Below are 27624 nucleotides of genomic sequence, written 5' to 3' on the forward strand. Positions count from 1 at the left end.
GCTGTAAGAAGACCAGCTGAGGAGGAGGAAGCTGGGAAGAGGCAGCCAATACAGCCAAGCTCTGCCTAGACTGCCCATGATCGTCACTGTACCAGTGAACACAACTCCAATCTCCCATCCCCACACCTCCCTCTGGCTTGCTTGGTCCAATGTAAAAATAAAAGCCCTCCACAAAATAAACATTCCAAACCAAATTTAAGAATCAAACAATGCCATGTTGTTTTTAGAAGTCAATGAATCACCCATGTGTGTTCTGTTAGTGTCAATTTTCCATGTGCCTTTGCCAGTCCCAGTGCTGCCCCAGTGGCTGCAGCATAGCTGAAAGAGGTCTGCTGACTTTCACTGGAGCAGACGGCAGATGACTTTACAACCTCAGGACAACCTCAGGCAGCTCTGAATCTAGCACCGGCTTTGGACTGCACCATCTCAGCATGGACAGCAACAGTCTGTGCTGGCTGGTTGACAGAAACAGCAAAGGCACTCGTGATATGGCAGTGGTGGGAGGCCTATTGCTAAGAGAGGACAAAAGGTTCTTACTCTGCCACTGCTACTTGCCCAGGTTAGCGCCTCAGTAATCATAGCATTGGAAGGCAGATTCTTGGACTGTTGTGATATCTTGTTCAAGCCCCTTTGAGCACTGGTATTTGTAGCTATGATGGCAGTAGTCTGAACTTGCATAACTTTAGTCTGAGTTTCCACTGCGGCACCCAGACGCTGAGTGAAATCTGCTTGCACAGCAGTGGAAGCTGAGACATTGGTATCATGGTTGGCTCCACAAATGTGCTAATGGAGTTGGCCACCACTTGCACACTCAAAAGGATGGGCTCAAGGTGGTGTGCCAAGTTGGTGCTGGACCCATTAATGCTTCTTGACATTGACCGCAATTTTCTGGCGACCTGCCAATACACCAAGCATTTCAGTGTGCATACCCGTCAGCCTTCTGTGGGTTGTTTCATCAAAGTCATCACCTGAGTCCTCTTCTGCAGAACTTGAGTGGCTTTGCCCTCCAGTGAGCTGGCATCTGTTCTAACCTTGCCCCATGCCCTTGCTGCAGGCTACTTATACCTGTTGACTCACTACTTGCAGATCCAGCTTCTGAGCTATCCACGAAAGCATGGAGTGTCAGTACTTGAACTGGTAGCTGCATGTGAGAGGGGTGAGTGATGGTGTTTATTCACCTTCTGCTGTTCCACCACTGCCTGGCCAAGTTGCAGTTCTTGGGTATCTGAAAGGAGAAAGGCACAAGTATTGAGTTGTGGTAATGGAAAGGGGCAAAACAAGAGGTGCATGTTTACACCATCTGCAGCTGTGAATCAGAAAAGATTGTGGGACAAGGGGCAAGAGGAATATCTGAGGGAGGATTTGGTATGAACATCAGCCATGACCTCCACCATGGTTACTCCAATAATGGAAAACATGATCTCATAAGTTCAAAAGAAATAGCAGGAGTAGACCATTTGGCCCATCAAGCCTACTCTCCCATTCATTAACATCATGGCTGATCTAATTGTGGCCTAAACTCCACTTTCTTGACTGTCCCTCATAACCTTTGACTCCCTTGTCAATCCAAAAACCTGCCTAACTCAGCCTTAAATATATTCAATGACCCAGCCGCCACTGCTCTCTGTAGGAAAGAATTCTAAAGACTAACAACCTTCAGAGAAGAAATCCTTCCTCACCTCTGTCTTAAGTGGGAGATCCCTTATTTTTAAATTGTGCCCCATGGTTCTAGATTCCTCTACAAGAGGAAACATCCTCTCAGCATCTATCCTGTCAAGCCCCCTCAGAATCTTATATGTTTTAATAAAATCACATCTAATTCTTCAAAACTCCAACGAGTACAGACCCAACCTGCTCAACCTTTCCTCTTAAGATAAACCTTTCATCCCAGGAATCAGCCTAATGAGCTCTCTCTCAACTTCCATTGCAATGATATCCTTCTTTAAGAAAGGAAACCAAAACTGTACAGAGTACTCCAGGTGTGATCTCCTTCATGGGGGTAAGGAAATGCAGTCATGCCTGTCTCCCAGCAGTTTGGTGCTGCTGCCTCTGGTTGTGCACCACTCCTGTCTTGTGTTATGACACAGCAGTTTGTAAAGGCTCAGTTATTTAAAATCCCAGAGGGAAACCTTAAACAACTATCATAACCTATATTTTCAATTGGTATGTTTTGTGTTGCAACTCTAAATTCAGGAATAAGACCACCAGCTCTCGAGAGGTTTTTATATCAAACTAAATTAAATATTTATTAAGTTGCAACAAATTAAACACATACACATAGCTACAAATTGCTACTATCATAACTTTCAACAAATTCCCAAATTAATCTCCATGAAGGCAACAATAACCAATAAACTTAAACAGACATCAGACAAAGCATTTTTCACCTTACAAATTTAAAATGAGGTTCCTTTCAATTTGGTTCCTTTGCAGACAGTTGTAGGCTTACAGGCTGAGATCTTTCATGCCTCTGTACTGCACACACAAATTCCTTTCTATTATATCCAGCATTCCCCTTTGAATGTAAATTTTCATTGTATCAGCAGGCCCTTTGAACCCCTTTCATTGGAGCAATTTTATTGGTAATATAAACATTGCTTGGTGTCTCTGAGTTAGGTGCAAGATTTCATTCCCACTCTTGAATGCTCTATGCAACAAAATGCAAATTTACCCTCTACCTACTGTTTACATCTCAAAACTACTATACTCAAAGCACTCAGACTAGCTGGCTTTAATCCAATTAACACACACCAGACTAAACCTCTATTTAAAAAAAAGTAATTTCCAATAACATTATATACATTAATATCTCTTCCTGATATCCCTCTTCCTATTGAAAAATGAACCGTCATAATTCTAAAAGACGGCTTCAATTTTTTTAATAACCCATCTCACACTCCTTTATGTATTACCCTATTACATTACCAGATGCATGCATTAACATAATATATATATAAGTCCTTACTATCAACAGAAATTGCTCCAGTTCAGTGTCCAGGTTGTTTTAAATGTCCAATTTTCCTTTAAGCTTCAAAACTCTTGAACAATGCATTTGAAAACAGATTCTCTCTACCAGCAATATGTATAATCCATAGAGTAAATGGTTGTAGTAATAGACTCATCTGAAAAGTTTTGCATTGTTGTCTCGAAATTTGTCCAAAAACTTCAAAGGATTACGGTCTGTATAAACAATTTTTCCTGATGAATTGTTTGCAACATAAATTTCAAAATGCTGAAATATTAACACCAAACCCAAAGTCTCTTTTTTGATCATTGAATATCTTTTCTGTTGTACATTCAGCTTCCGTGAAAAATACCCTATCGGTTTTTCAATTCCAATGTCATCTTGTAATAGTGTAGCCCCAATGCTCACATCGCTTGCGTCAACGACCAACTTGAATTGCTTGGCATAATTGGGTACTGCCAAAACTGGTGTCGTAGTTAATACAGTTTTCAAACTATCAAATGACTTATGACACTCCTGTGTCCATTGAAACTTCTTGTCCTTTTTTAATAGTTCAGTCAGTGGAGCAACCACTCAGCTAAAATTTGGTACAAATTTCCAGTAAAACCCACTCATGCCCAGAAATCTCAAAACTTCTTGTTTTGTTGTAGACGCTGGGAAATCCACGATAGCCTTGACTTTCGCATCTCTCGGCGCCACCTTACCATGTCTAATACTAGTACATTCTCTCCAGAAACAAAGCTGCAAGTTTTAGCTTTCTTATCTGCTTTCACTTTCATCACTTGCTGTGATGTCTTTAAATGTTCCCTAGCCAACTGACATGCTCTGTTCAATCTTTTCCTGAAATTTGATACGTAATCCAGGAGAATAGTTTCCTAGATATGTAACTTGCGCTTTTGCAAATTCACTTTTAGCCAAGTTCATCACCAAATTAGCTTCTTGTAGTCAAGTAAATAATTCTTCCAGATGCTGTAAATGCTCCTCGCACATCTGACTGAAAACTATTAAATCATCAATATAAACAACACAATTGCTTAGACCTGCAATTACTTTGTTTGTCAGTCTTTGAAATGTCACAGGTGCATTCTTCATACCAAATGGCAATACTTTAAACTGATATAGTCCACTTGGCGTTACAAAAGCTGATAACCCCTTTGCTCTCTCTGACAATGGTACCTGCCAATATCCTTTTAGCAAGTCGATCTTTGTGATAAATTTCAATTGTCCCACCTTCTCAATGCAATCTTCCAACCTTGGTATAGGATATGAAGCTGCTTTTGTCACCACATTCACCTTTCGATATCCACCCACAGTCTTTGTGCTCCATCCGGTTTCGATACCAATACAACAGGCAAACTCCAGTTACTGCAACTGGACTCAATGATATCATTTTGAAGCCTGAAATCAATTTCTTTTTGTACTTGTGATAACTTTGCCTGATTTAATCTATAAGGATGTTGCCTTATTGAAGATGAAACTTGTACAGAGACATCATGTGTAGCTAAATCTGTCTTCCCCAGCTTATTTCCACAAATAGGTTTGTGTGGCTGCAATAGCTTTTCCAAATCACTTTGACACTTGTTTGGAAGGTAACTCTATTTCATTAAAATTTTTAAGCACCCCCTCATTATCCAATTTGATTAGAGGAAAACCAATTTCAGAGTCCTGCACTTCTACCTATTTCTCATCATATCATCACTAATAACTTTTGTTCCTCTTCCCTGTCAGAGTACTTTTTAAGCATATTTACATGACACACCCTATGCCTTCTTCTATGTGGAGTATTTATTAAATAATTTACTGCACTCAATTTCTTTTCAATCTTGTAAGGCCCACTAAATCTTGCATTTAATGAATCACTGAGTACTGGTAACGAAACTAGTACATTCTCTCCGGAAACAAAGCTGCAAGTTTTGGCTTTCTTATCTGCCTTCACTTTCATCAGTTGCTGTGTTGTCTTTAAATGTTCCCTGGCCAACTCACATGCTCTGTTCAAGCTTTCCCTGAAATTTGATACGTAATCCAGAATAGTTTCCGAATTGTGACCCACCAATTTCTCATGAATCAATTTCAGTGGTTCCCTTACCTCATGACCATAACCTAGTTCAAAAGGGCTAAAATCAGCATTAGGAGCGTCTCTAATAGCAAATAACAAAATGGAATTCCTGTATCCTAATCCTGTGGATAATCTTGACAGTACGCTCTCATCATAGTTTTTAAAGTTTGATGCCATCTTTCCAAAGCTCCTTGTGACTCCGGATGATAAGCTGTTGTCTTAAACTGTTTTATCCCCAAACTGTTCATTACTTCCTTTAACAGCTGTGACATGAAATTTGACCCCTGATCTGATTGTGTTTCCTTAGGTAAACAATATCTTGTAAAGATTTTAATTAACTCCTCCACAATCCTCTTAGCTGTAATATTTCTTAAAGGTATCGCTTCAGGAAACCTGGTAGACACATCCATTATTGTCAGTAAATACTAATTTCCATTTTTAGTCTTAGAGAAGGATCCTACACAATCAATCATGACCCTGGTAAAAGGTTCTTCAAATGCTGGTATTGGGATTAAAGACGCTGGCTTAATCACTGCTTGTGATTTTCCTGTTACTTGAGATGTATGACAAGTTCTACAGAATTTGACTACATCACTAAGCAATCCTGACCAAAAAAAAACCCTCTATCTTTTCCTGTCTTTTCTTAAATAAATTCCTATATGCCTCCCCCACCCCGTCCATTGGAATTTCATGAGCAATCCTCAGAATCTCATTTCTATATCCCAATGAGATAACAATCTGATGCACCTCCCTCCAGCTTTCATTTGCTGAGATATGATCCGACCTCCGTTTTCTCATTAAAATATCTCCCTGAAGGTAATAACATACTGGAATACATTTTGCTTCTGTTTCTGAGTAAGCTTGCTGATATAACTGCTTTAATTGCAAATCATTTTTCTGTAACTCCACTAACCTTGAATTAAACACTTCAGCAGGATTATCCTGTAATCCTTCCTCCTGAACAATGTTATCAAACACAGTGTCAACTAATTGGACTTCGACACCTTCTTCTTGCCTTTGAACAGCCTGCCCTTGTTTTTCTTGTTGTTCCCTATGAGCCTTTGATCTTGTTACAACACAATCAGGAAACAATCCAGGATGTTCCTTCTGCAACACCTCTGTTGAAAACACTTCTATAGGCTGCTCAACTACCATAGTCATCACCCACATTTGTAATCCAGCTATAACATTACCCAGAATACACTGAACCCCTGCAATGGGCAATTTTTCCACCACTCCAACTATAACTTCGCCTGTCTTCCATTTACTCCTTAAATTTACCCTCCACAATAGAATAGATTTCACATCTCCATGAACCCCACTTCTTATTACCTGCTCCTGCAATACTCGCTTTGAACAACAAATATCACTATCTCACAACATTAAGGATTGACTAGCCCCTATGTCTCTTAAAATTTTAACATCTTTACCTACTCCATCCTATGCACGTGGAAAGACTCTCTCTTCACACACAAAATCTTTAAACGTTCCTGCAACCTGCTCCTCAGAATTATCTTGAGTAAACTGTGAACACATTCCCATTTCTTCACCTATCACCGATTCTCCAAATTTCACCTCTACACAAATCACTGGTTTCTCCTGTGCCTGAACCTCAGAACCCACAGTACTCTCCAAAGCTTTTCTGTACCCCAATAATTCCAACAGATTTTTCCTGCAATTTCCAACACACTTACTTCGTGTGCCCCACTTTATTACAATGAAAACACCTCAATTTTCGAATGGCACTCCTACCTTCAACATCTTCCTTTTTATCCTGAGAAAAAGCTGCCTGGGAACTTCCAGCTACTCCTCCTCTTCCCTGACTACCTACCTTCCTTTCACCTTCCCACTTTTTATCCTTTTCCAGTTTGAAAGGGTGATTAAATAAAGGTTTAGTTCTATGAACTAACTCATAATCATCAGCAATCTCTGCTGCTTGTCTTACAGAATCAACCCTCAGTTCCTCCGCATGAGTTCTCACTAGCGAAGGGATTGAATCTTTAAGTTCCTCCAAAAGAATTACTTCCCTAAGAGATGCATACTTTGTCTCTATTTTTAACGTCCATATCCACCAGTCAAAATTACTTTGTTTTACTCTTTCAAACTCGATATAAGTTTGCCTAAGCTGTTTTCTCATATTCCTAAATTTCTTCTTTATATGCTTCAGGAACCAACTCATATGCACTCAAGATAGCCTTTTTCACCACATCATAATTCACCGACGTTTCGTCGGATAGCCATGCGCTCTACCCACCAATTTGGACTGTAATAATAACGTCCAGCTTTCCTGTGGCCATTTCATCTGTTAGCTAACGTCTCAGATGAAATAAAGAATGCTTCAATATCTTTTTCCTCAAACTTTGGAAGAGCTTGTACAAATTTAAACGTCTCCCCACTGGGTTCTACTCTGGAGATAAGTCCTTCCTCACCTACTGGCGTCCTTTTTTGACTGCCAACATTTTCTCTCTTTTTCTCTTTCTTCCTTCTCTGTCTTCACAATTTCTAATTCCCTTTCCTGTTTTCTTTCTCTCTCCTGCCTTTCTACCTGTTCCTTTTAAAAGCCATTTCTCTGGCCTTTGCTTCTAATTCAAGTTTATTCAGTTCCTTTGCTTGTCCAAATTCAAGCGTCTTCATTTGTAACTGAAGTGTCACTACCTCCAGCTGTGACTCACGAGTGTCAGGTTTCACTTCCAACTGTAGATGCTGAGCTATACTTAATAAGACCATAAGGCATAGGAGCAGAAATTAGGCCAATTGGCCCATCGAGTCTGCTCCGCCATTCAATCATGGCTGATAAGTTTCTCAACCCCATTCTCCCCATAACCTTTGATCCCCTTACCAATCAAGAACCTATCTATCTCGGTCTTAAATACACTCAATGACCTGGCCTCCATAGCCTTCTGTGGCAATGAATTCCATAGATTCACCACTCTCTGGCTAAAGAAGTTTCTCCTCATCTCTGTTCTTAAAGGTCTTCCCTTTACTCTGAAGCTGTGCCCTCGGGTCCTAGTCTCTCCTACTAATGGAAACATCTTCCCCACGTCCACTCTTTCCAGGCATTTCAGTATTCTGTAAGTTTCAATCAAATCCCCCCTCAACCTTCTAAACTCCATCAAGTATAGACCCAGAATCCTCAAACGTTCCTCATATGTTAAGCCTTTCATTCCTGGGATCATTCTCGTGAACGTCCTCTGGACCCTCTCCAGGGCCAGCACATCCTTCCTGAGATACGGGGCCCAAAATTGCTCACAATATTCTAAATGTGGTCTGACCAGAGCCTTATAAAGCCTCAGCAGCACATCCCTGCTTTTATATTCTAGTCCTCTTGAAATAAATGCCAACATTGCATTTGCCTTCCTAACTACCAACTCAACCTGCAAGTTAACCTTAAGAAAATCCTGGACTAGGACTCCCAAGACCCTTTGCACTCCAGATTTCTGAATACTCTCCCCATTTAGAAAATAGTCCATGCCTCTATTCTTCCTACCAAAGTGCATGACCTCACACTTCCCCACGTTGTATTCCATCTGCCACTTCTTTGCCCATTCTCCTAACCTGTCCAAATCCTTCTGCAGCCTCCCCACCTCCTCAATACTACCTGTCCCTCCACCTATCTTTGTATCATCTGCAAACTTAGCCAGGATGCCCTCAGTTCTTTCATCTAGATCATTAATGTATAAAGTGAAAAGTCGTGGTCCCAACACTGACCCCTGCGGAACTCCACTAGTCACCGGTCGCCATCCTTAAGGACCCCCTTATCCCCACTCTCTGCCTCCTGCCAGACAGCCAATCTTCTATCCATGCTAATACCTTGACTCTAATGCCATGGGCTCTTATCTTACTGAGCAGCCTCCTGTGTGGCACCTTGTCAAAGGCCTTCTGGAAGTCCAAGCAGATAACATCCATTGGCTCTCCTTTGTCTAACCTACTTGTTACCTCCTCAAAGAATTCTAACAGATTTGTCAGGCATGACCTCCCCTTGATGACACCACGCTGACTTTGCCCAATTTTACCATGCACTTCCAAGTATTCTGAAATCTCATCCTTAATAATGGACTCTAAAATCTTACCAACGACCGACGTCAGGTTAATCGGCCTGTAATTTCCCGTCTTTTGCCTCACTCCCTTCTTAAACAGGGGGGTTACATTAGCGATTTTCCAGTCCTCGGGGACCCTCCCTGACTCCAGTGATTCCTGAAAGATCACCACTAAAGCCTCCTCTATCTCTTCAGCTATCTCCTTCAGAACTCTGGGGTGTAATCCATCTGGTCCAGGTGATTTATCCACCTTCAGACCTTTCAGTTTTCCTAGCACCTTCTCCTTGGTATGGCCACCATACTCACCTCTGCCCCCCGACTCTCGTGAACTTTGGGGATGTCACTTGTGTCTTCCACTGTGAAGACTGACGCAAAGTACCTATTCAGTTCCTCCGCCATTTCTTTGTTCCCCACTACTAATTCTCCAGCGTCATTTTCCAGCGGCCCAATGTCCACTTTTGCCTTTCTCTTACCTTTTATATATCTAAAAAAACTCTTGCAATCTTCTTTTATATTACTGGCTAGTTTACTCTCATATTTAATCTTCTCCCTCCTTATTTATTTTTTAGTTGTCCTCTGTTGATCTTTGTAGGCTTCCCAATCCCCTGGTTCCCCATTGCTCTTCACCGCATTGTATGCTTTCTCTTTAGCTTTTATGCTGTCCCTGACTTCCCTTGTCAGCCATGGTTGCCTCGTCCTCCCTTGTCAGCCATGGTTGCCTCGTCCTCCCTTTAGTATGCTTCTTCTTCCTAGGGATGAATTTTTGCTGTGTCTCTCAAATTACTCCCAGAAACTCCTGCCATTGCTGTTCCACTGTCTTTCCTGCTAGGCTCATCCCCCAGTCAATTCTGGCCAGCTCCTCCCTCATGCCTCTGTAGCTGCCTTTATTCAACTGTAATACCACTACATCTGATTCCAGCTTTTTCCTCTCAAATTGCAGGGTAAATTCTATCATACTATGATCACTTCCTCCTAAGGGTTCTTTTAATTATATCTGATTTCCTAGCCCCCGCAGGTAACCCCAATTTTAACTTATCTGTCAACTCTGTTAATTTACTCTAGGTTATTTGTTGCAACCCAATCACAGTTATATCATCTACCCCCAGGCAAGTCTTAGCAATTGCCAAAGCCATCTTGCAGTCTCACCACTTCTAAAATACCTCACCAACGCCTGAGTTCAAGGTGCTTTTCATACCTGTAACCTTAAGATTCACCAATTCCAAACTAATCAAAGAATTAGAAATTTTATCCTGCCAACAGCCCCCAATTGTTATGACACAGCAGTTTGTCAAGGCTGAGTTATTTAAAATCCCAGAGGGAAACTTTAAACAACTGTCATAACCTATATTTTCAACTGGTAAATAATTTTGAGTTGCAGCTCTAAATTCAGGAGTGACACCACCAGTTCTCAAGGTTTTTATATCAACCTAAACATTTATTAAGTTACAACAAATTAAACACATACACATAACTACAAAGTACTACTTTCATAACTTTCAACAAATTCCCAAATTAATCTCCACGAAGGCAACAATAACCAATAAACTTAAACAGACACCAGACAAAGCATTTTCACCTTATGAATTTAAAATGAGGTTCCTTTCAATTTGGCTCCTTTGCAGACAGTTGTAGGTTTACAGGCTTAGATCTTACATGCCCTGCAAACTCCTTTCTGTTATACCCAGCCTTCCCCTTTGAATGTAAATTTTCATGTGTATCAGCAGGCCCTTTGAACCCATTTCATAGTAGCAATTTTATTAATAATATAAACATTGCTTGGTGTCTCCTAGCCGGGTGCAAGATTTCACTCCCATTCTTGAATGCTCTATTCAACAAAATGCAAATGTACCCTCTACCCACTGTTTACATTTCAAAACTACTATACATCAAAGCACCCAGACTAGCTGGCTTTAATCCAGTTAACACACACCAGACTAAACCTCTATTTAAAAAAAAATAATTTCCAATAACATTATATACAATATCTCTTCCTGGCACTTGCAAGAGAGCAGAAAGTGTGTCAGTGTGATGCAATGGGTTTGGGTGATATGCCTGTCATGATTGAATAGCTGGCAATGTATGCAAACTAAGAGATGTGGTTGTGGGGCCTGCAAAAAATGCTGTGTGTTTGAGGGTGAGGTGAAGTTACCAAGTAAGGTATGAGTCATGATTGCTAGAGATTGTTGGTAAGTGAGTGATGGGGGTGTGGTGTACTAAGCACCATATGATGCTGGAGGTGCAATTGATGGGATGTGGCATTTGCAGATGCATACAATGACCTTGACCTCTCATTCGAGATTACTGAATTTCTTGCCACGTGGCATTCAGGCCCTCAAGGTTATTCTCCTGACATTGACCACCATGGCTATCTGGACCCAATGCCTTCATAAAGATCGCCTGGAGGGCCTCCTGGCTCACTATGTATCAATGACATATCTCCTTTTCATGCACCAAGACCCCCAGTGCAACATCAGAATATCATGGAGCCCATTCTCTGCCATGTTGTGCCATTCCTGTGACTTTTGCTTGTCAGATTCAGTTATAGAATGACCAGTGCCTGCTCCAAGCAAAACACACCTCTCTTTACGAGATGTAGAATATATTTAAGCACATATACTAGCATAAGTTCAAGCTAACCTTTTCACAATTTGGGCCCCCTGCTGAGATGTTCAGCCACTCAACAGTGCACTTAGCGACGGCTGCATACCACAGTCATTTAAATTAGCAGGCAAAATGAAATTTGGTCGCTACCTTTGTGTGCAGCATAGTGTGCGGGTTAATCACTCATTGGGCAGGATTTTACACGTCAGCAAGTGGGGGCGAAGCCAGCTCGCCAACGCATAAAATGACGCATGGTGACGTCGGGGGGAACTCCCGATGTCACCACGCCCCATTTAAATTTTCAGGAAGGCGGGGGCGCAGCGAAACCAGCTAATTGAGACCATTGACAAGAGGCTGTTACATAATTAAAGGTTGGCGGGCAGGCCAAGAGCCCCGGCGCGAATTGGAAAAAGCATGAAACCTTATCCACGGGCGGGGTGAGGTTTCATGTAGCTTTTAAAACATTTTAATAAAGTTTTGGTGAAAATTATGACATGTCCCAACTCATGTGACATTGTTACATGAGGGGACATGTTAGGGAAATTTTATTTTTCTATTTTTTATCTTTTTGACATTTACAGCCGACTTCCCAGAGGCAGCACTTAGCCTCAGGGAGATGAATGCATTCTTTTGTGCACATGCGTGAAAGAGCGCACTCTCGATTTTGGGACTCCCACCCCGCCTGCACAAGGAGCGCATAGTGCTTCTGTGTGGCCGTCACGCTGGGCGGGCCAATGGCCTCCGCGCGCCCGCCATTCAACTGCCCGCCCGACGGGGAATATTCAGCCCATTGAGATCCCTGTTCCCATTTTCGCCAGTTATCGAATTTCGAAGCTTAAGCCTTGTTTGATTTATTGTGTAAGTATACAAGACACACATTTCAAGCTATTTACAAAGTATCCACCAAGTTACCTAAATAATTTCCTTTCTTGCTTTTTTGAACCAATTTTGTGGGTGGGGAGGTGGACGAGAAAATCTAACAAAGCAACCTGGGAAAGGGGAAAAAAAGGTAATAAATTTAACAAAACGAAATTGCATTCCATTAAATTCCTCTTCAAATTCTATGTTTTGTTGATGTGTGTTATGTTTTTGAATGATCACAAATGAATTTTGCTTATTTTGACATGCAAAGCATGGCTTATTTTATGTCACAGTTACATGCATCAAGTTATTCAACTCTGCCTTGTAGCACTGAAAAACTAACTGCAGAGACGATGTATTAAAAATAAATCATACGTTAGCCATATAAATACAGTAGCTACAAGAACAGGTCAGAGGCTGGGAATTCTGTGGAGAATAACTCACAGCCTGACTTCCCAAAGCCTGTCTACCACTGACCAGCCTTAAGTCAGGTATGTGATGGAATACTCTCCACTTGCCTGGACAACACTCAAGTACGTACCATTGGCAAGATGCACAGTAGCAACTTACCAAGGTTCTTGCAACAGCACCTTTCAAACCCGCGACCTCTACCACCTAGAAGGTCAAGGGCAGCAGAGGCATGGGAACATCACTGCCCGCAAGTTCCCCTCCAAGTCGCGTACCATCCAGGCTTGGAACTACTTTGCTGTTCCTTCACTGTGACTGGGTCAAAATCCTGGATCTCCCTTCCTAACAATATTGTGGGCTTGCCTACACGACATGGACTGCAGTGGTTCAAGAAGGCAGCTCACCACCACTTTCTCAAGGGTAATTAGAGATGGGCAATAAACGCTGGCCGAGCCAGTGACGCCCACCTAGCGGGGGCAGTGCGAATCCAAAAATATTTAGAAAATAAGGTGCAGACTCCTGCATATAGCAATGCAACATTTCAATTTAATTATCTTTTTAAAGCAAATTTTGGAGATCTCATGAGGGAATTTATTTAGAATTTGCTTTCCATAATGACCAAAAATACACAAGATCAGTTTTGTGATTAGAACTAAATCATTGTGAAAACGTATTGCTTTTAACTATTCAAAATCTTCATTTTAATATTCCAAAATAAAACACTTTATAATCTTTCTAATTTCATTCTTGGTTCATTATATTATATTAAGCATAAAATTCTAAGGGAATGAATTTTCAAAGTTGGTTTTCATATGTATGAATAGCATTAGTATAACATTAGTCATAAGCCAATAAATGTATCCTGCTATTGCCTGCTTTGGGTTTTTATCCTAACAACTACTTCTCCAAATTTGGATTGTGCAGAAGTATAACGTTGGACCATGCGACAGGCAGTGCTAAAGTAATTAGCAGAGAGGTACTGCACATGTTCCATATGATGAAGCTGAATGTGACAGATATGAGAGGGGTGAGTTTAAAGTTTTTGTTTAAAATTGGTCTCCACTATTTAAACAATTGAATGTTATCACTATAAAATCAATACCTTATCTGTTCCAGAACAAATATACCTGGAAAAGCTCAGAAGGTCTGACAGCATCTGCGGAGAGGAATACAGTTAATTTTTCAAGTCCAAATGACTCTTCATCAGTTCTGATGAAGAGTCATTCGGACTCGAAACGTTAACTGTATTCCTCTCTGCAGATGCTGTCAGACCTGCTGAGTTTTTCCAGGTATTTTTGTTTTTGTTTTAGATTTCCAGCATCCGCAGAATTTTGCTTTTACCTTATCTGTTCTATATTCTTTAGCTGAGTCTATACCTATGCTATTGGATTGAAAAAAGTTGATTTAACTGCATAAAATTTGAGAGCCAGAAACCAGATTCCCAAAACCCATGTTAAAAGATCAGCGTTATGGCCAGGCATTTTGCAGTTGAGGTTTCTATAGTTTATACTTCTAGTAGTTTAGTAGAAAGTGGCAGAAGGAACGCCAGCCCGAGGACACTGATTAAAGATGATTGGCCAGGGAACAGAGGCAACATGAAGAAATTTTATTTTTTGCACAGAGTGTTATGATCTGGCCTGTACTGCCTGAAAGCATGGAAATAGATTCAACTGTAACTTTCAAAAGGAAATTTGATAAATACTTGAAGGAAAAACAATGAAAAGCTATGGAAAGAATAGGGAAGTGGGATTAATTGGATAGTTCAACCAAAGAGCCAGCAATGGCACAATGGGCCAAATGGCCCTTTACTGTTACTCTTACATTGTATGATTCTAATTTCATGTTAAGTAATATTTTTAAGTGATTAATTATTCAACTACAACAGATTCCTGTGCAGATTTATTTATATAGGATGATGGAGAGAAGTTTCTTTCTTTATCCACTTCGGTAGGAAAAACAGAATGGCAGAGTATTATTTAAATGGTGATAGATTGGGAAATGTTGATGTACAAAGTGACCTGGGGTCCTTGTACACCAGTCACTGAAAGCGAGCATGCAGGTGCAGCAAGCAGTTGGGAAGGCAAATCGTATGTTTTTGTTTATTGGCCTTCATTGTAAGAGAATTTGAGTATAGGAGCAAGGATGTCTTACTGCAGCTGTACAGAGCCTTGGTGAGACCACACCTGGAGTATTCTCCTGGTTGATCCTGCTTATGCATGTTCTATGCATTGAAATCGATGAGTGCAAAGATTCATCAAGCAGCCAGTAATTCTTAATATTTATGAGGAAAGATTTTCTTTGTGATCGGATTGCATGCCGTAAATGATTATGACTCTAAAGTTGAGTATTTGCCATTCCTAGTACTTCTGATTTTTCTCTGCCTCATTTGATCCATGATAAATGATCTACCTTCCTAGAATTATGGTAATCTATGAATAATTAATATTCCAGAGTTTATTGTGCCAAAATAGGCATTTTGAGCTGATTGAAGCAGCAGGTTGCACTTATTATTTGACCAATTCTGTCGCTAATTCAAGATAACTATCTGCTAGAGTATTCATTATCACCATAATGATAATAAAAGCAAAATGCTGCTTGTGCTAGAAATCTGAATTAAAAAAGAAAATGCTGGAAAAACTCAGCCAGCCTGCGGCATCTGTGGAGAGAGAAGCAAAGTTAACGTTTTGAGTCCAATATGAGTCTTCTTCAGAACTCAGAAGGTGATTAACAATACACAAGATAATTAGATATTAAACAACGCAGAGAAGTGTGAGGTGATTCATTTGGGCAGGAAGGATATGGAGAGACAGTATAAAATAAAGGGAGAAACTCTACAAGAGGTGCAGGAACAGAGGGACTTCGGTGTATATGTACATAAGTCATTGAAGATGGCAGGGCATATTGAGAGTGCAGTTAATAAAGCATTTAGTATCTTAGGCTTTATTAATAGGGGCATTGAGTGCAAGAGTAAGTAAGCCATGTTGAACTTGTATAAGACACTAGTTAGGCCTCATCTGGAGTACTGCGACCAGTCCTGGGCACCATACATGAGGAAGGACGTGAAGGCATTGGACAGAGTACAGAGAAGATTCACAAGAATGATTCCAGGCATGAAGAATTATAGCTGTGAGGATAGATTGGAGAAGTTGGGACTGTTTTCCTTGGAGAAAAGAAGGCTGAAAGGAGACTTCATAGAGGTATTCAAGATCCTGAGGGGTATGGACAGGGTAAACAGAAACCATTTCCACTCAAGAGAGCATCAAGAATTTGAGGGCACAGATTTGAAATAATTGGCAAAAGGAGTAAAAGTGATGTGAGGAAAAGTTTTTTCACCCAGAGAGTGGTTAGAGTCTGGAACAAACTCCCTGAGAGGGTGATGGAGGCAGGATTAATCGAGGTATTCAAAAGGGAATGGGACTGCTATTTGGAAAGAATGAATGTGCAAGATTACGAGAATAAAGCAGGGGAGTGGGACTAGGTAGAATGCTCTTTCAAAGAGTCAGTGCGTGCAGACTTGATGGGACGAATGGCCTCCTGCAGTGTAATTAGTTCTATGAAAATAGAGAGCAACCAATTGACTATGACTATATGCAAAACAGTTGAATATAATATTTTTTAGTAAGTGAGAAAAGACAGTATATTAAGTAATACCAACGCTTTTATAGAGTTATTTTTCTAATAATTGAAAAGCACCTTCAATTCAGTGTTATGTAGTATACTTAAATGTACCCCACAGACCTCCCTTACCTCCATGCTGCTAGTTAGCTCAGCATGACAAACCGCTTGGGTACCCCTGCATAATATTTGTTTTAATTTACTTTTAATTGGTTACACAATTTGTTGTCACTGCATTTTATGGTATGGCATCTCTGTTATACCAAACTGTAAGATTAGATAAATTGGGTAATACGTTTACATTTTGTAAGATATATACTGTATAGTTAAAACTGAAATAAATGAATAAAATGTGGAACAGATTATTTTAATCATATATAGATATATTTGAGTGGAATCTAGCTTTTTCCTCTTCATTCTTTAGGTTGGAATTCAGATGCATCAGTTAACCCCAGACAGTAAAGCTTCATTTACTCACTTTTCTTCATTTGTACGGAGTAACACTACTACCGGACCTTCGTGTTCAGTGATGGACCTTTTTCAGACATCTAGAACAAAGAAAGCTATGGAACACAGGCTTTCAGAAGGTTAGCAAACTTGAAAAATTTAGAGATGCCTACCATAAACCAAAGAGATGGGAAGGAGGGAGAGAAACAAGAGAGAAAAAAAATAGGGAAGGTGGGAGAGAGAAAGTTAAGAGGAAGAAGAACAGAAGAGAGTAAAGGGAAAATAAGTGAGGGGGAAGGAAAGAGAGAGAGAGAAGGAGAGGGAAGGGGAAGAGAGAAGGGGAAGAGAGAAGGGGAGGGAGTTGTGTATGGGCTCCCAGTAACAGCTGTAAAGTAGTAGATTGTATAAATGCGGGATTAAAGAAGCATGTAGCAATGGCAGAGTGGTTTTAACAGAAGATTTTAACTTTCAAATAAATAAGCAGACTAGCATGTTAGAAAGATGTTGAATTACTTGAATGTGTCCAGAATAGTTTTTTTGTTATATTATGTCCTGGAACCAGCAAAGGGGCATGCCATTAACAAAATGAGCCAGATTTGATTAACAGCCTAATAGTGCATGAACTTTTTCTAATAGTGATCATAATATGATCAAGTTTAATGTGATGTTCGAAAGGGAGGAATGTAAAACAGCTACTAAGTTTCTAGATTTAGGTAAGTCTGACTTCAATGGGATGAAACAGAGACTGTCCACAGTAAACTGGACCAATCAGTTAATTAGTTTAAAAAAAAAGATCAGTGGGAGGTGTTCATGAAGGAATTTGATGTGATACAGAACCAGTTTATACCCCTAAGGGGCAAGAACTCTACTTGCTTAAAAATGCAGCCTTCGGTAACTAAAGAGGTAAGAGACAAAATAAAACCAGAAAAGTAAACAAAAATGCAAAAATTAGTGCAGATCCTATCAAATGATAGACATACAAACAACAGCAAAGAGTAGCAAAACAGATTTTAAGAAAGGGAGTGCGAAAAGAAGGGATGTCAAAATGAACACTAAATGTTTTTCAATTATATTAGGGGAAAAAAAGGTGCTCAGGAACAATGACTCAAGACTAAAGAATTAGACAGGGGAACATCTACGGATGTTGCTTGGGGCAGTTAGAAACTTTTTCCGAAGGTTGGGGAATCTAGGACTAGGGAACATAAAAATTAGAGCCAGACTTTTCATGTGTGAAATTAATGAACACTTCTATGCACAAAGGGTGTAGAAGTTTGGAACTCATTTCCTCAAATGGCAGTTGATGCTAGATCGATTGTTGGATTTTAAATCCAAGTTTGATAGATTTGTATTAACCAAGGGTAGTAACGGATATGGGCAAAGGCGGGCATATGAAGTTGTGTTAGATCAGCCATGATTTTTTTAAAATTCATTCATGGGATGTGGGCGTCACTGTCCGGGCCAACATTTATTGCCCATCCCTAGTTGCTCTTGAGAAGGTGGTGGTGAGCTGTTTTCTTGAACCGCTGCAGTCCATGTGGTGTAGGTACACCCACGGTGCTGTTAGGAAGGGAGTTCCAGGATTTTGACCCAGCGACAGCGAAGGAACAGCGATATATTTCCAAGGCAGGATGGTGAGTGACTTGGTGTCATTGAATGCAATGTGAGGAGGACATCAGTCTGCAAAGGAATATAGAAAGGACAAGTGAGAGGGCACAAATTTGGCAGATGGAGTATAATGTGGGAAAATGTGAAGTTGTCCACTTCGGTGGGATGAGTAGAAAAGCAACATATTATTTAAATGGAGTGAAACTGCAGAATGCTGCCATGCAGAAGGATCTGGGTGTCCTCGTACATAAAATCACAAAAAGGTAGCATGTTGGTACAGCAAGTAATTCGAAAGACACATGGAATATTGGCCTTTATTGCAAGGGGAATGGAGTATAAAAGTAGGGAAATCTTGTTACGACTGTATAGGGAATTGCGGAGAACACACTGGAGTATTCCCTACAGTTTTGGTTTCCTCATTTATGGAAGGATATGCTTGCATTGGAGGCAGTTCAGAGATTGTTCACTAGGTTAATTCCTGGAATGAAAGGGTTGTCTTATGAGGTGAGTTTGAACATGTGGGACTATACTTATTTGAGTTTAGAAGAATGAGAGGTGATCTTATTGAAACATACAGTATAAGATTCTGAGGGGGCTTGACACAGTAGTTGCTGAGAGGGGTTTCCCAGTGTGGGGGAATCTAGAACTAGAGGTCATAGTTTAAAGATAAGATGGAGGCGAGGAGGAATGCCATCTCTGAGGGTCATTAATCTTTGAAATTCTCTACTCCAGAAAGCAATGGAGGCAGAGTCTTTGAATATATACAAGCTTCTCTAGGTATGTGAAAAGGAGAAGATTAGCAAGGACAAATGTGGGTCCATTACAGGCGGAGATAGGAGAATTCATAATGGAGAATAGGGAAATGGCAGCGAAACTAAACAATTACATTTGAGTCTGTCTCCACGGAGGAAATTACAGAAAATCTCCCAGAGATTCTAGGGAACCAAGGGATTTGTGAAAATGAGGAACTGAAAGAAATTAGTATTAATAAAGAAGTAGTACTCGTAAAATTAATTGAATTGAAGGTTGATAAATCCCCTTGACCAGATGAGCTACACTCCAGAGTGTTGAAGGAGGTGGCTATAGAGATAGTGGATGCATTGGTAGCTATCTTGCAGAATTCTACAGATTCTTGAAAGGCTCCTGCTGACTGGAAAGTAGCAAATGTAACCCCACTATTTAAGAAGGGAGAGAGGGAGAAGATGCAAAACTTACAGACCTGTTAGTTTGACGTCAGAAGTGGGGAAAATATTAGAATCTATCATAAAGAATGTGATAACTGGACACTTAGAAAATAATGGTACGATTTAGCATGTTTGACAAACCTGTTGGAGGTTTTTGAGGATGTTATTTGTAGCATAGGTAAAGGAGAACCAGTGGATGTGATGTATTTGAATTTTCAGAAGGCTTTTGATGAGGCCCCACACAGGAGGTTAGTAAACAAAATTAGAGCACATGGGATTGGGGATAATATACTGGTATGGATTGAGAATTGGCTAACAGACAGAAAGTGGAGAGTAGGAATAAACGGGTCATTCTCAGGATGGCAGGCTGTTACTAGTGGGGCACTGCAAGGATCAGTGGCTTGGGCCCCAGCTATTCATAATCTATATAAATGATTTGTAATATTTCTAAATTTACTAATGACACAAAACTAGGTGGGAATGTAAGTTTATGAGGAAGATACAAGGAAGTTTCAAAGGGATTTGGACAGGCTAAGTGAGTGAGCAAGAACATGGCAGATGGAATAAAATGTGAATAAGTGTGAAGTTATCCACTTTGGTAGTGTTATGATCCCAGCTGATATTACTAATGGACAAGTCAGATTCCAGGGTACATGGCTTGATAGAGGTGGTAGCATAGTGGTAATGTCACTGGACTAATATTCCAGAGACCCAGGGTAATGCTCTGGGAATCCGGGTTTGAATCCCACCACGGCAGATGGTGAAATTTGAATTCAATAAAAATCTTACTGTTATAGAGTTGACTTTCCAAGCAACTTTTCTTGGTGGAAACTGAACTTTATTTACAAGACAGCAGCAGCAGCTACATGTATTCATCTAATTCTATAACTAAAGAAGAACTCCCTCCTGGAGGTTCCCCATGTTGCTAACTCATTGGTTTATACAGATTATGATCTTACAACACAGGATTATTATTAAAGCTACAGTCCTATGTTTATAAGAACTATAATTACTACAATTGCACTACTCCTTCACCCAACTATACCTTTACAGATATATACAAATTCGTAAAGATGACCCAAGTTACAAAATCTATCTTATACTCAAATGTTCATAGTAAGTATACAGTCCATGTGAACTATGGTCAGACACACCACACTCCAAAATCAAGTTTTTGTGGACTTCTCATCAGCCACCGCCCTCCCCCACAACCCTCAGATGTTTGTTACCCTGTCTCACTGAAACTCTGTCTTTCTCATAAGGGTTTCCAATCTCCATGCTCAAAGAACTCGACTTGGATTTCTCTCCCAAACAACGCTTTCACTCGGACGTCTCCAGCAAAGATCCATCTCCAGGGTTTCACTCTCTCCTCCCCATGTTCGTTCCCCTGGATCTCTTCATGCACTCAAGCCTCACCTTCCACATGCACTCTCTCAGATTTCAGCCATGGCAACAGAACACCACTGCTCCAAAAGCCCGAAATAAGGAATCACTAACCTTCAGCTGTCTTCTTGGATCTCCTGGCTTCCCTTAAACCCACTTTGCTTTAAGTCTGCTCCCTGCAGCTCTGTCTCTTTAATTTGGAGTCTTTTCCTCTACACCTTCCTTTTACCTTTTCTTAACAGGACCTTGTTCAGGTTCCTGTTCCTTTCCTTTGACTTGACTGTCTTCTTGGAACCTCTTTCTGTTCCGCTCCCTGGCTTAGGACCTCCTTTGTTTTGGGACCTGCTCCCTGTCCCCCTCCTGTCTTTCTCCTCTGGGCACCTTCTCCAGAATGGTGCTCCTCCATGGAGATATTGAAGGTCACCTGATCTTTTTGTGTTGTTTCATTTTCGGGCCTTGTTTCCCTTCTGCGCAGGCACGCAGGAACAGTTTCCAGCTTTAAAAAAAAAGAAACAAACCGCACATGTGTGCAGGGCTATTTACCCTCTTGAAGATGTGAACATACACAAACTGTGCGTGTGCGGCCATTCGCTGGCCGGCACATGCGCAGAAGCCAGAGGACGTAAAAAAGAATTCTCTTGAGCATGGGCAGCCATTCCAGGGCTGGTGCATGCACGGAAACTGCCAAAGCCTGCTGGGAACTGTAGTTCCCAAACTCCGAGGCACAATCTCCATTTTAAAAGATAAGTTTTCCTTTTTTTTTCTTTGGGGCTCATGACAGTAGGAAACACAGAAAGACGGAGTATTCCTTAAATGGTGAGGGGTTGGGAAGTGTTGATGTCCAAAGGCACCTTGGGTGTCCTTGTTCATGATTCACTAAAAGCTAACATGCAGGTGCAGCAAGCAATTAGGAAGGCAAATGGTATGTTGACCTTCACCCCAAGGGATTTGAGTACAGGAGTAAAGATATCTTGCTGCAATTGTATAGAGCCTTGGTGAGACTACACCTGGGGTATTGTGTTTAGTCTTAGTCTCCTTATCTGAGGAAGGATATACTTGCCATAGAGGGAGTGCAATGGAGGTTCATCAGACTAATCCCTGGGATGACGGGATTGTTTTATGGGGCGAGATTGACGAAACTGGGCCTATGTTCTCTAGAGTTCAGAAGAATGAGAGGTGATCTCATTGAAACTTACAAAATTCTTACAGGACGTGATAGGGTAGATGTGGATCGCATGTTTCCCCAGCCTGGTGAGCCTAGAACCTGGAGACACAGTCTCAGAATAAGGGGCAGGCCATTTAACATTGAGCTGAGGAGGAAGTTCTTCATTCAGAGGATGGTGAATCTTTGGAATTCTTTATCCCAGAGGGCTGTGGAAGCTCAATCACTAATAGATTTCTGGATACTAATGACATCAAGGGATATGGGGATAGCGGGGAAAATGGCGTAGAGGTAGGTGGCCAGCCATGATCTGTTTGAGTTGCCGAACAGGCTCGACATGCTGAATGGCCTACTGCTCCTATGTATTAAAAGAGTATTACGCTATAAAAGTGAAAATGGAACAAAATTTCTGAAGTAAGTAGAGTTAATTTGTTTCACAGTACATTTGATTCACTGCTAATATTTATGGTAGAAATTTAATTTGCTATTTATAGATTTTCACTTTCATGTCAGGCATTGTAATAAAAATATTGCATGATTTAAAGGAACATTGCTTGTTCTGCTCAAGTTACTTCATTTTATTTAGCAAAATGCATAAAAGCAGTAGCTTCACATGAGGCCATTTCACAAACTTCAATGAAAACCAGAAGGCACGGGATGCTGCTACTTTTATGAATTATATGACTTTTCATATTTGTGCAATGTCAGTTGTATGATGTTTCCTGGACCGTATTCACTTATTATAACATTCTTTTTTGCTGGATTTGATTGCAGATTCAGATTGTGCATGGAAGAAGACAACAGAAACAGGAAATCCTATTTTGCTTCCACCTGGTCGAGATACAAACCTTAATAGTTCAGACACCTCAATAAAAGCCGCTGGAGAACATACCCCTGAGAGCACAACTATCCGTAGGCATCGACTTGACATTAATATTGAAGTGCCATCTGCTTCTCAGGTACAAAGATTAATGTATAAGCCATTTCCTTGTATTACAGCAATTCCTGGTGTTAGGGCACATTTAATAGCAACAGTATAATAAGTATTCAAACTGGGTTCTTATGGGCAGTGGGATGGGTAGGTCGGGTTGGGGAGTAGTTGGGTCAGGTAAGGGAGTTGTTGGGTCGGGTAAGGGAGTAGTTGGGTGGGGGGTTTTGTGGGTACTCAGATTGGGAGATGGCCGGGCCAAGGTGGGGGGGATGTGGGAGGAATGTAATCGGGTCCAGTTGGGGGCAGTGGAGTGGTCGGGTCGAGGGAAGTGAGGCCGGAGGTTCAGGGCGGGTGACTTGGGAGGTTGGTGTGGAGTTAACCAGTTGTTAGACCAGGTTTTAAACTGCCTAACATTTCCTGGATAGCTACACAGGCAAGTCCTGCAGATCTGTCCAAAGTCTCCAACCCTATCTTGGAGTCGGAGACCTTCATGCAGGGTACTGGGCAACGGGAAATTACCCATCAGAAGTTTAAACTTCCTTGGCAATTCCCATGTAGGAGTGCGCGTCAGGCCTTCCACCAGGACCTGACACACATCTTCCATCATTCGTCCAGTCTCCAACGATCTAGATACCAATTGGGCCGATGTGTATTCTGTAGTTTATAACTTTGTAGTAGTAATTTTACACACGATTTTCATTGCTCTTGTGCACCAAGAAAATGAAAACATAAATCTTTAAGAAAACCCACATAGAAAAAATACTTCAGAAGGTTAATGTGTTGTTTTACTCTATATTTTAGATAGATCCTTCTGTTTTGGAAGCACTCCCTCCGGATATTAGAGAACAGGTAGAACAGACGTACTCAGCTCAACAACAGCCTAATTTTACTGATACCAATATCAAAGAGTCAGTGAAAGGCATTGTTACCGGGCACGTACCGGTGTCACTGGGGACAATGATTCTCGAGTTGCCTGGACCTCAGGAACCAAGCAGCACTACTGGAATGATTGTCGCCCTCCCGGCATTTTCACAGGTGAAGTATCTGTTGTCTTTATGCCTCTATTGCTACATTGTATCCAAAGCCTTTAAATTCAAATAAGAATTGATTTTCGTAAATATTAATGAAAAATTACTGTATTTGTACAAGCAACTAAATCTTAATCACATGAAGAGGATTTGGTATTCAGGATATTCTGTTTTTCAAATGCAGGTTGACCCTGAGGTTTTTGCTGCTTTACCTCCTGATGTACAAGAAGAACTGAGAGCTGCTTATGATCAAAGACATCGACAGGGTGAGAATGCTAGGAACCTTCAAATTATTAATCCTAGTCCAAATTCTTAAAATTTTGAAGTCACTGAATGTATAAATAGGTAAGTATATGAGAGAGAAATGAATAGAGGGATTATGATGATAGACTAAGATAAAGTATGATGCGAGATGGCTCATAAGAAGCATAAACACTGGCATAGACTTGTTTGGCTGAATGGCCTGTTTCTGTGCTATAAATTATACAGGTAACTCACCTGAACATATCCATCAATATTATTGCCATAAATGTTTACAAAACACAATCACAGTGTACTCCCTTCGTAAATATGAACCATGAATCTAATATTTACCTAGTGTATGAATTTGACTTGGGAATTTTGTGGATTCGTTTAAGCAGGCTCAGAAATGACAGGTTGGGATTTCTGTTTGCCACTTTGGCTTGCCGTTAACCCTGTTCCAAATGTGGGGAGCAGCATCATTTAAAAAGTTACAGACACATTTGTACCAGAGTTTTTACCCTTTATCCTTTGTAATCAACTATTCACAGATATACAATTCTTCTGTCTAATTTAGAAGAAATACCTTCTTTGGAAACCATTTGATGTAATTATCAGATAAAATAAACTGAATACTTACAAAAACTAAGTGGTTAATCCCTTTCACCTGTAATAGTCATTAAGGTTTAGGTTTGCTCAGAAGAGCATTAACTTAGGTTTCCAGTTGTGTTGCTACTGTCTTATTTTTGTTGCTATCCCGTGGATGAATTGAGTATAACTCCAGAGTTTCTATCATTTATTTTTAACTGGTTGCCTTCTTTGGCATGGCACTTCCATGCTATCAGCAGTTAAATGCTATATTTTACTGTTCTAGGCATGAAGAATCAGTTACTGAATCCATTACTTCAGTTAAAGAATACTGTTCCTGAAAAATCTAAGAAACAGTTCAAGAAGAAGAATCAAACCAGCCCTATTAAAGTTCACAGTCCTCTTAAAAATAAGTTAGCGGTCAATCCACATAAAGTACTTCCTGACTTGATCCAACATGAACACCAAGTCGAAGAAAAGCTGCAGGTATAATATTGTTCAATACACTAAATCTAGTTCAGTGGTAAATTGTGGCTAGTTTTAAACTTAATGAATAAGGAATTTTATTTTTAACTTTGGTATTGGGAATTTGTTTTGCCTTGTATATAAAGATGCTAAAGCTGTTCTCCCTTTCCTATTCACTTGCCTTGTTCTTCAGACTGACAGGAAGCTAAAACAGAAAGCACCAGTTTCAAACTCTTTACTTCAATTATCAGGAAAACACATTTACAAAAGTTGTATAATTTTTCAAGGGGTTATTCTTTTGGTAGGCTATATACAGAATAATTTGGGTTTTATACAGCAGTGGTAATTTTAGAGCTCAGATCCTTAACTGAGTGCTGGCATTATATAAATTGATGAGCTTAATCACAAATAGAATGTTGCCCTTAGTGCGCTTTCTTTTTAAATATCCATAGTAAAGGGCATGGATTAATATTGTAAGTCTAGGGGCAACAATTTCAGGTAGAAATGAGAATACAGTTCTAAATAAACAGACTGACGTAAGAACTTGAATATATATAATTTCTTTAATGTAGAAGAACATCCCAATATAGCTTTGATATACAGATTATGGATCTAGGCAGTAATGATGCCATCATGCTACCAAATGTTTTATTTGTAACTGCTGTACCATTCAATTCTGTTAAAAAGAACCCTTTCTATTACAGTGTTGCTATCAAGTATCAAATAATTAAATATTAGCAATTACTGTGTATTTTATTCAAATCACCGTTCATTATTTACTTATAGGTTGATCCTGGTGCTTCCACATCAGACCACCAAACGAAAACATCCTCACAACGTGAAGTTAATGTTGACTCAGCTTATTTGAGAGCTAACCTCGCTGGAGCCTATGAATTGAAAGATGTGAAATCACTTCTAAAAGAATGGGTTACAACTATTGGAGGTATGTCTAAATTATTGATAATAACTACCTGATAGCTTCAGTCAAGGTACAGTTTTCAAAATAAGATATCCATTAAATAGTCAGAAGTAGGAAGCCACTGTGCTAAATGAAGGACAACAAGAACTTGGCCCTTAATAAAGTACCATTGACATAGTAAAATCCAGATGTCACTCAGCTGGAACCAAGGTAGGTCAGCGAGCGCAGAGGTGACTAAGACCTCATCCATGTTTGCTCATTAGCATTTCAAGTATCCTTCTACACCTAATTCCTTTTGATAATTTCAAGCTTGCAGTCTAGCTCACTCCATCTCAATTAGATCACACAGACAGAATCATCCATACTCACCCCTATAAACCTACTTTACAATAACCCACAATAATATTAGGAAAATTATTATTGTTTCATAAATACAACACCAAGGTTGAGCATAATCTGGTTCAAACTCAGATAATTGCTATGGAGAGTGTTGAAGTTAATGACATGGAGCGGAGTTTGTGGTGGGGAATGAAGATAAGAATGTCAGCCTTTCCAGTATTTAGTTGGAAGAAATTACCTGCTTATCTAGCACTGGATGTCAGACAAGCAGCCTGGCAGTTTATGGTCAAGAGAGGTGGTGGTGAGGTAGAGCTGGGTATCGTCAGCCTATGTGTGGAGCCTGTTATGTTTTTGAATATTGTCCTCAAGAGGCTACACGTAGATAAGAAATAGGAAGGGGCCAAGGCTAGATCCTTGAGGGCTCCAAAGGTAACATTTAAGGAGCAGGAAATGAAGCCATTGCAGGCAATTTTTCTTATCTAAATACAGACTGCTATTACAGCCCATGTATTGAGATTATATATATTTATCCTACATTTAAAAGTTTGTGATAGCTTTAGCTTTAAATATTTAGTAGCTGGTTGCACCCCATAAATAAGCCAATTAGCGTTTAGCAGTGTAAATATGAAGAAAATGACCCTCAATCCACAAGATTATGTGCCTTTCCGGTGGGTGTAATTCAGATGCAAAAAGCTCCCATCAGAAAGAGGCAAGAACTTTGTTGAATATTATGGAAGAACAGAAATTGTTATTTCAACATTATTGCTAGTTCCTACCCTTTATACCAGAG

General features: G+C 40.2%; 1 protein-coding gene across 2 annotated transcripts in view; it reads left to right on the forward strand.

The window, feature by feature from the left end:
• rev1 (REV1 DNA directed polymerase) overlaps positions 1-27624 on the forward strand; it is a 140409-nt gene that overhangs the window by 82080 nt on the left and 30705 nt on the right. For both annotated transcript variants that reach the window (XM_078545666.1, XM_078545667.1), the window contains 7 exons: positions 13853-13955; positions 16968-17130; positions 23099-23283; positions 24057-24290; positions 24468-24549; positions 25398-25597; positions 26363-26519. In XM_078545666.1, the coding sequence (XP_078401792.1) occupies positions 13853-13955; positions 16968-17130; positions 23099-23283; positions 24057-24290; positions 24468-24549; positions 25398-25597; positions 26363-26519 (1124 nt within the window). The remainder of the gene's footprint in view (positions 1-13852; positions 13956-16967; positions 17131-23098; positions 23284-24056; positions 24291-24467; positions 24550-25397; positions 25598-26362; positions 26520-27624) is intronic.

The sequence above is a fragment of the Cetorhinus maximus genome, chromosome 7 (assembly GCF_964194155.1).
Source record: "Cetorhinus maximus chromosome 7, sCetMax3.hap1.1, whole genome shotgun sequence".
In the NCBI taxonomy this organism is placed as follows: Eukaryota; Metazoa; Chordata; class Chondrichthyes; order Lamniformes; family Cetorhinidae; genus Cetorhinus; species Cetorhinus maximus.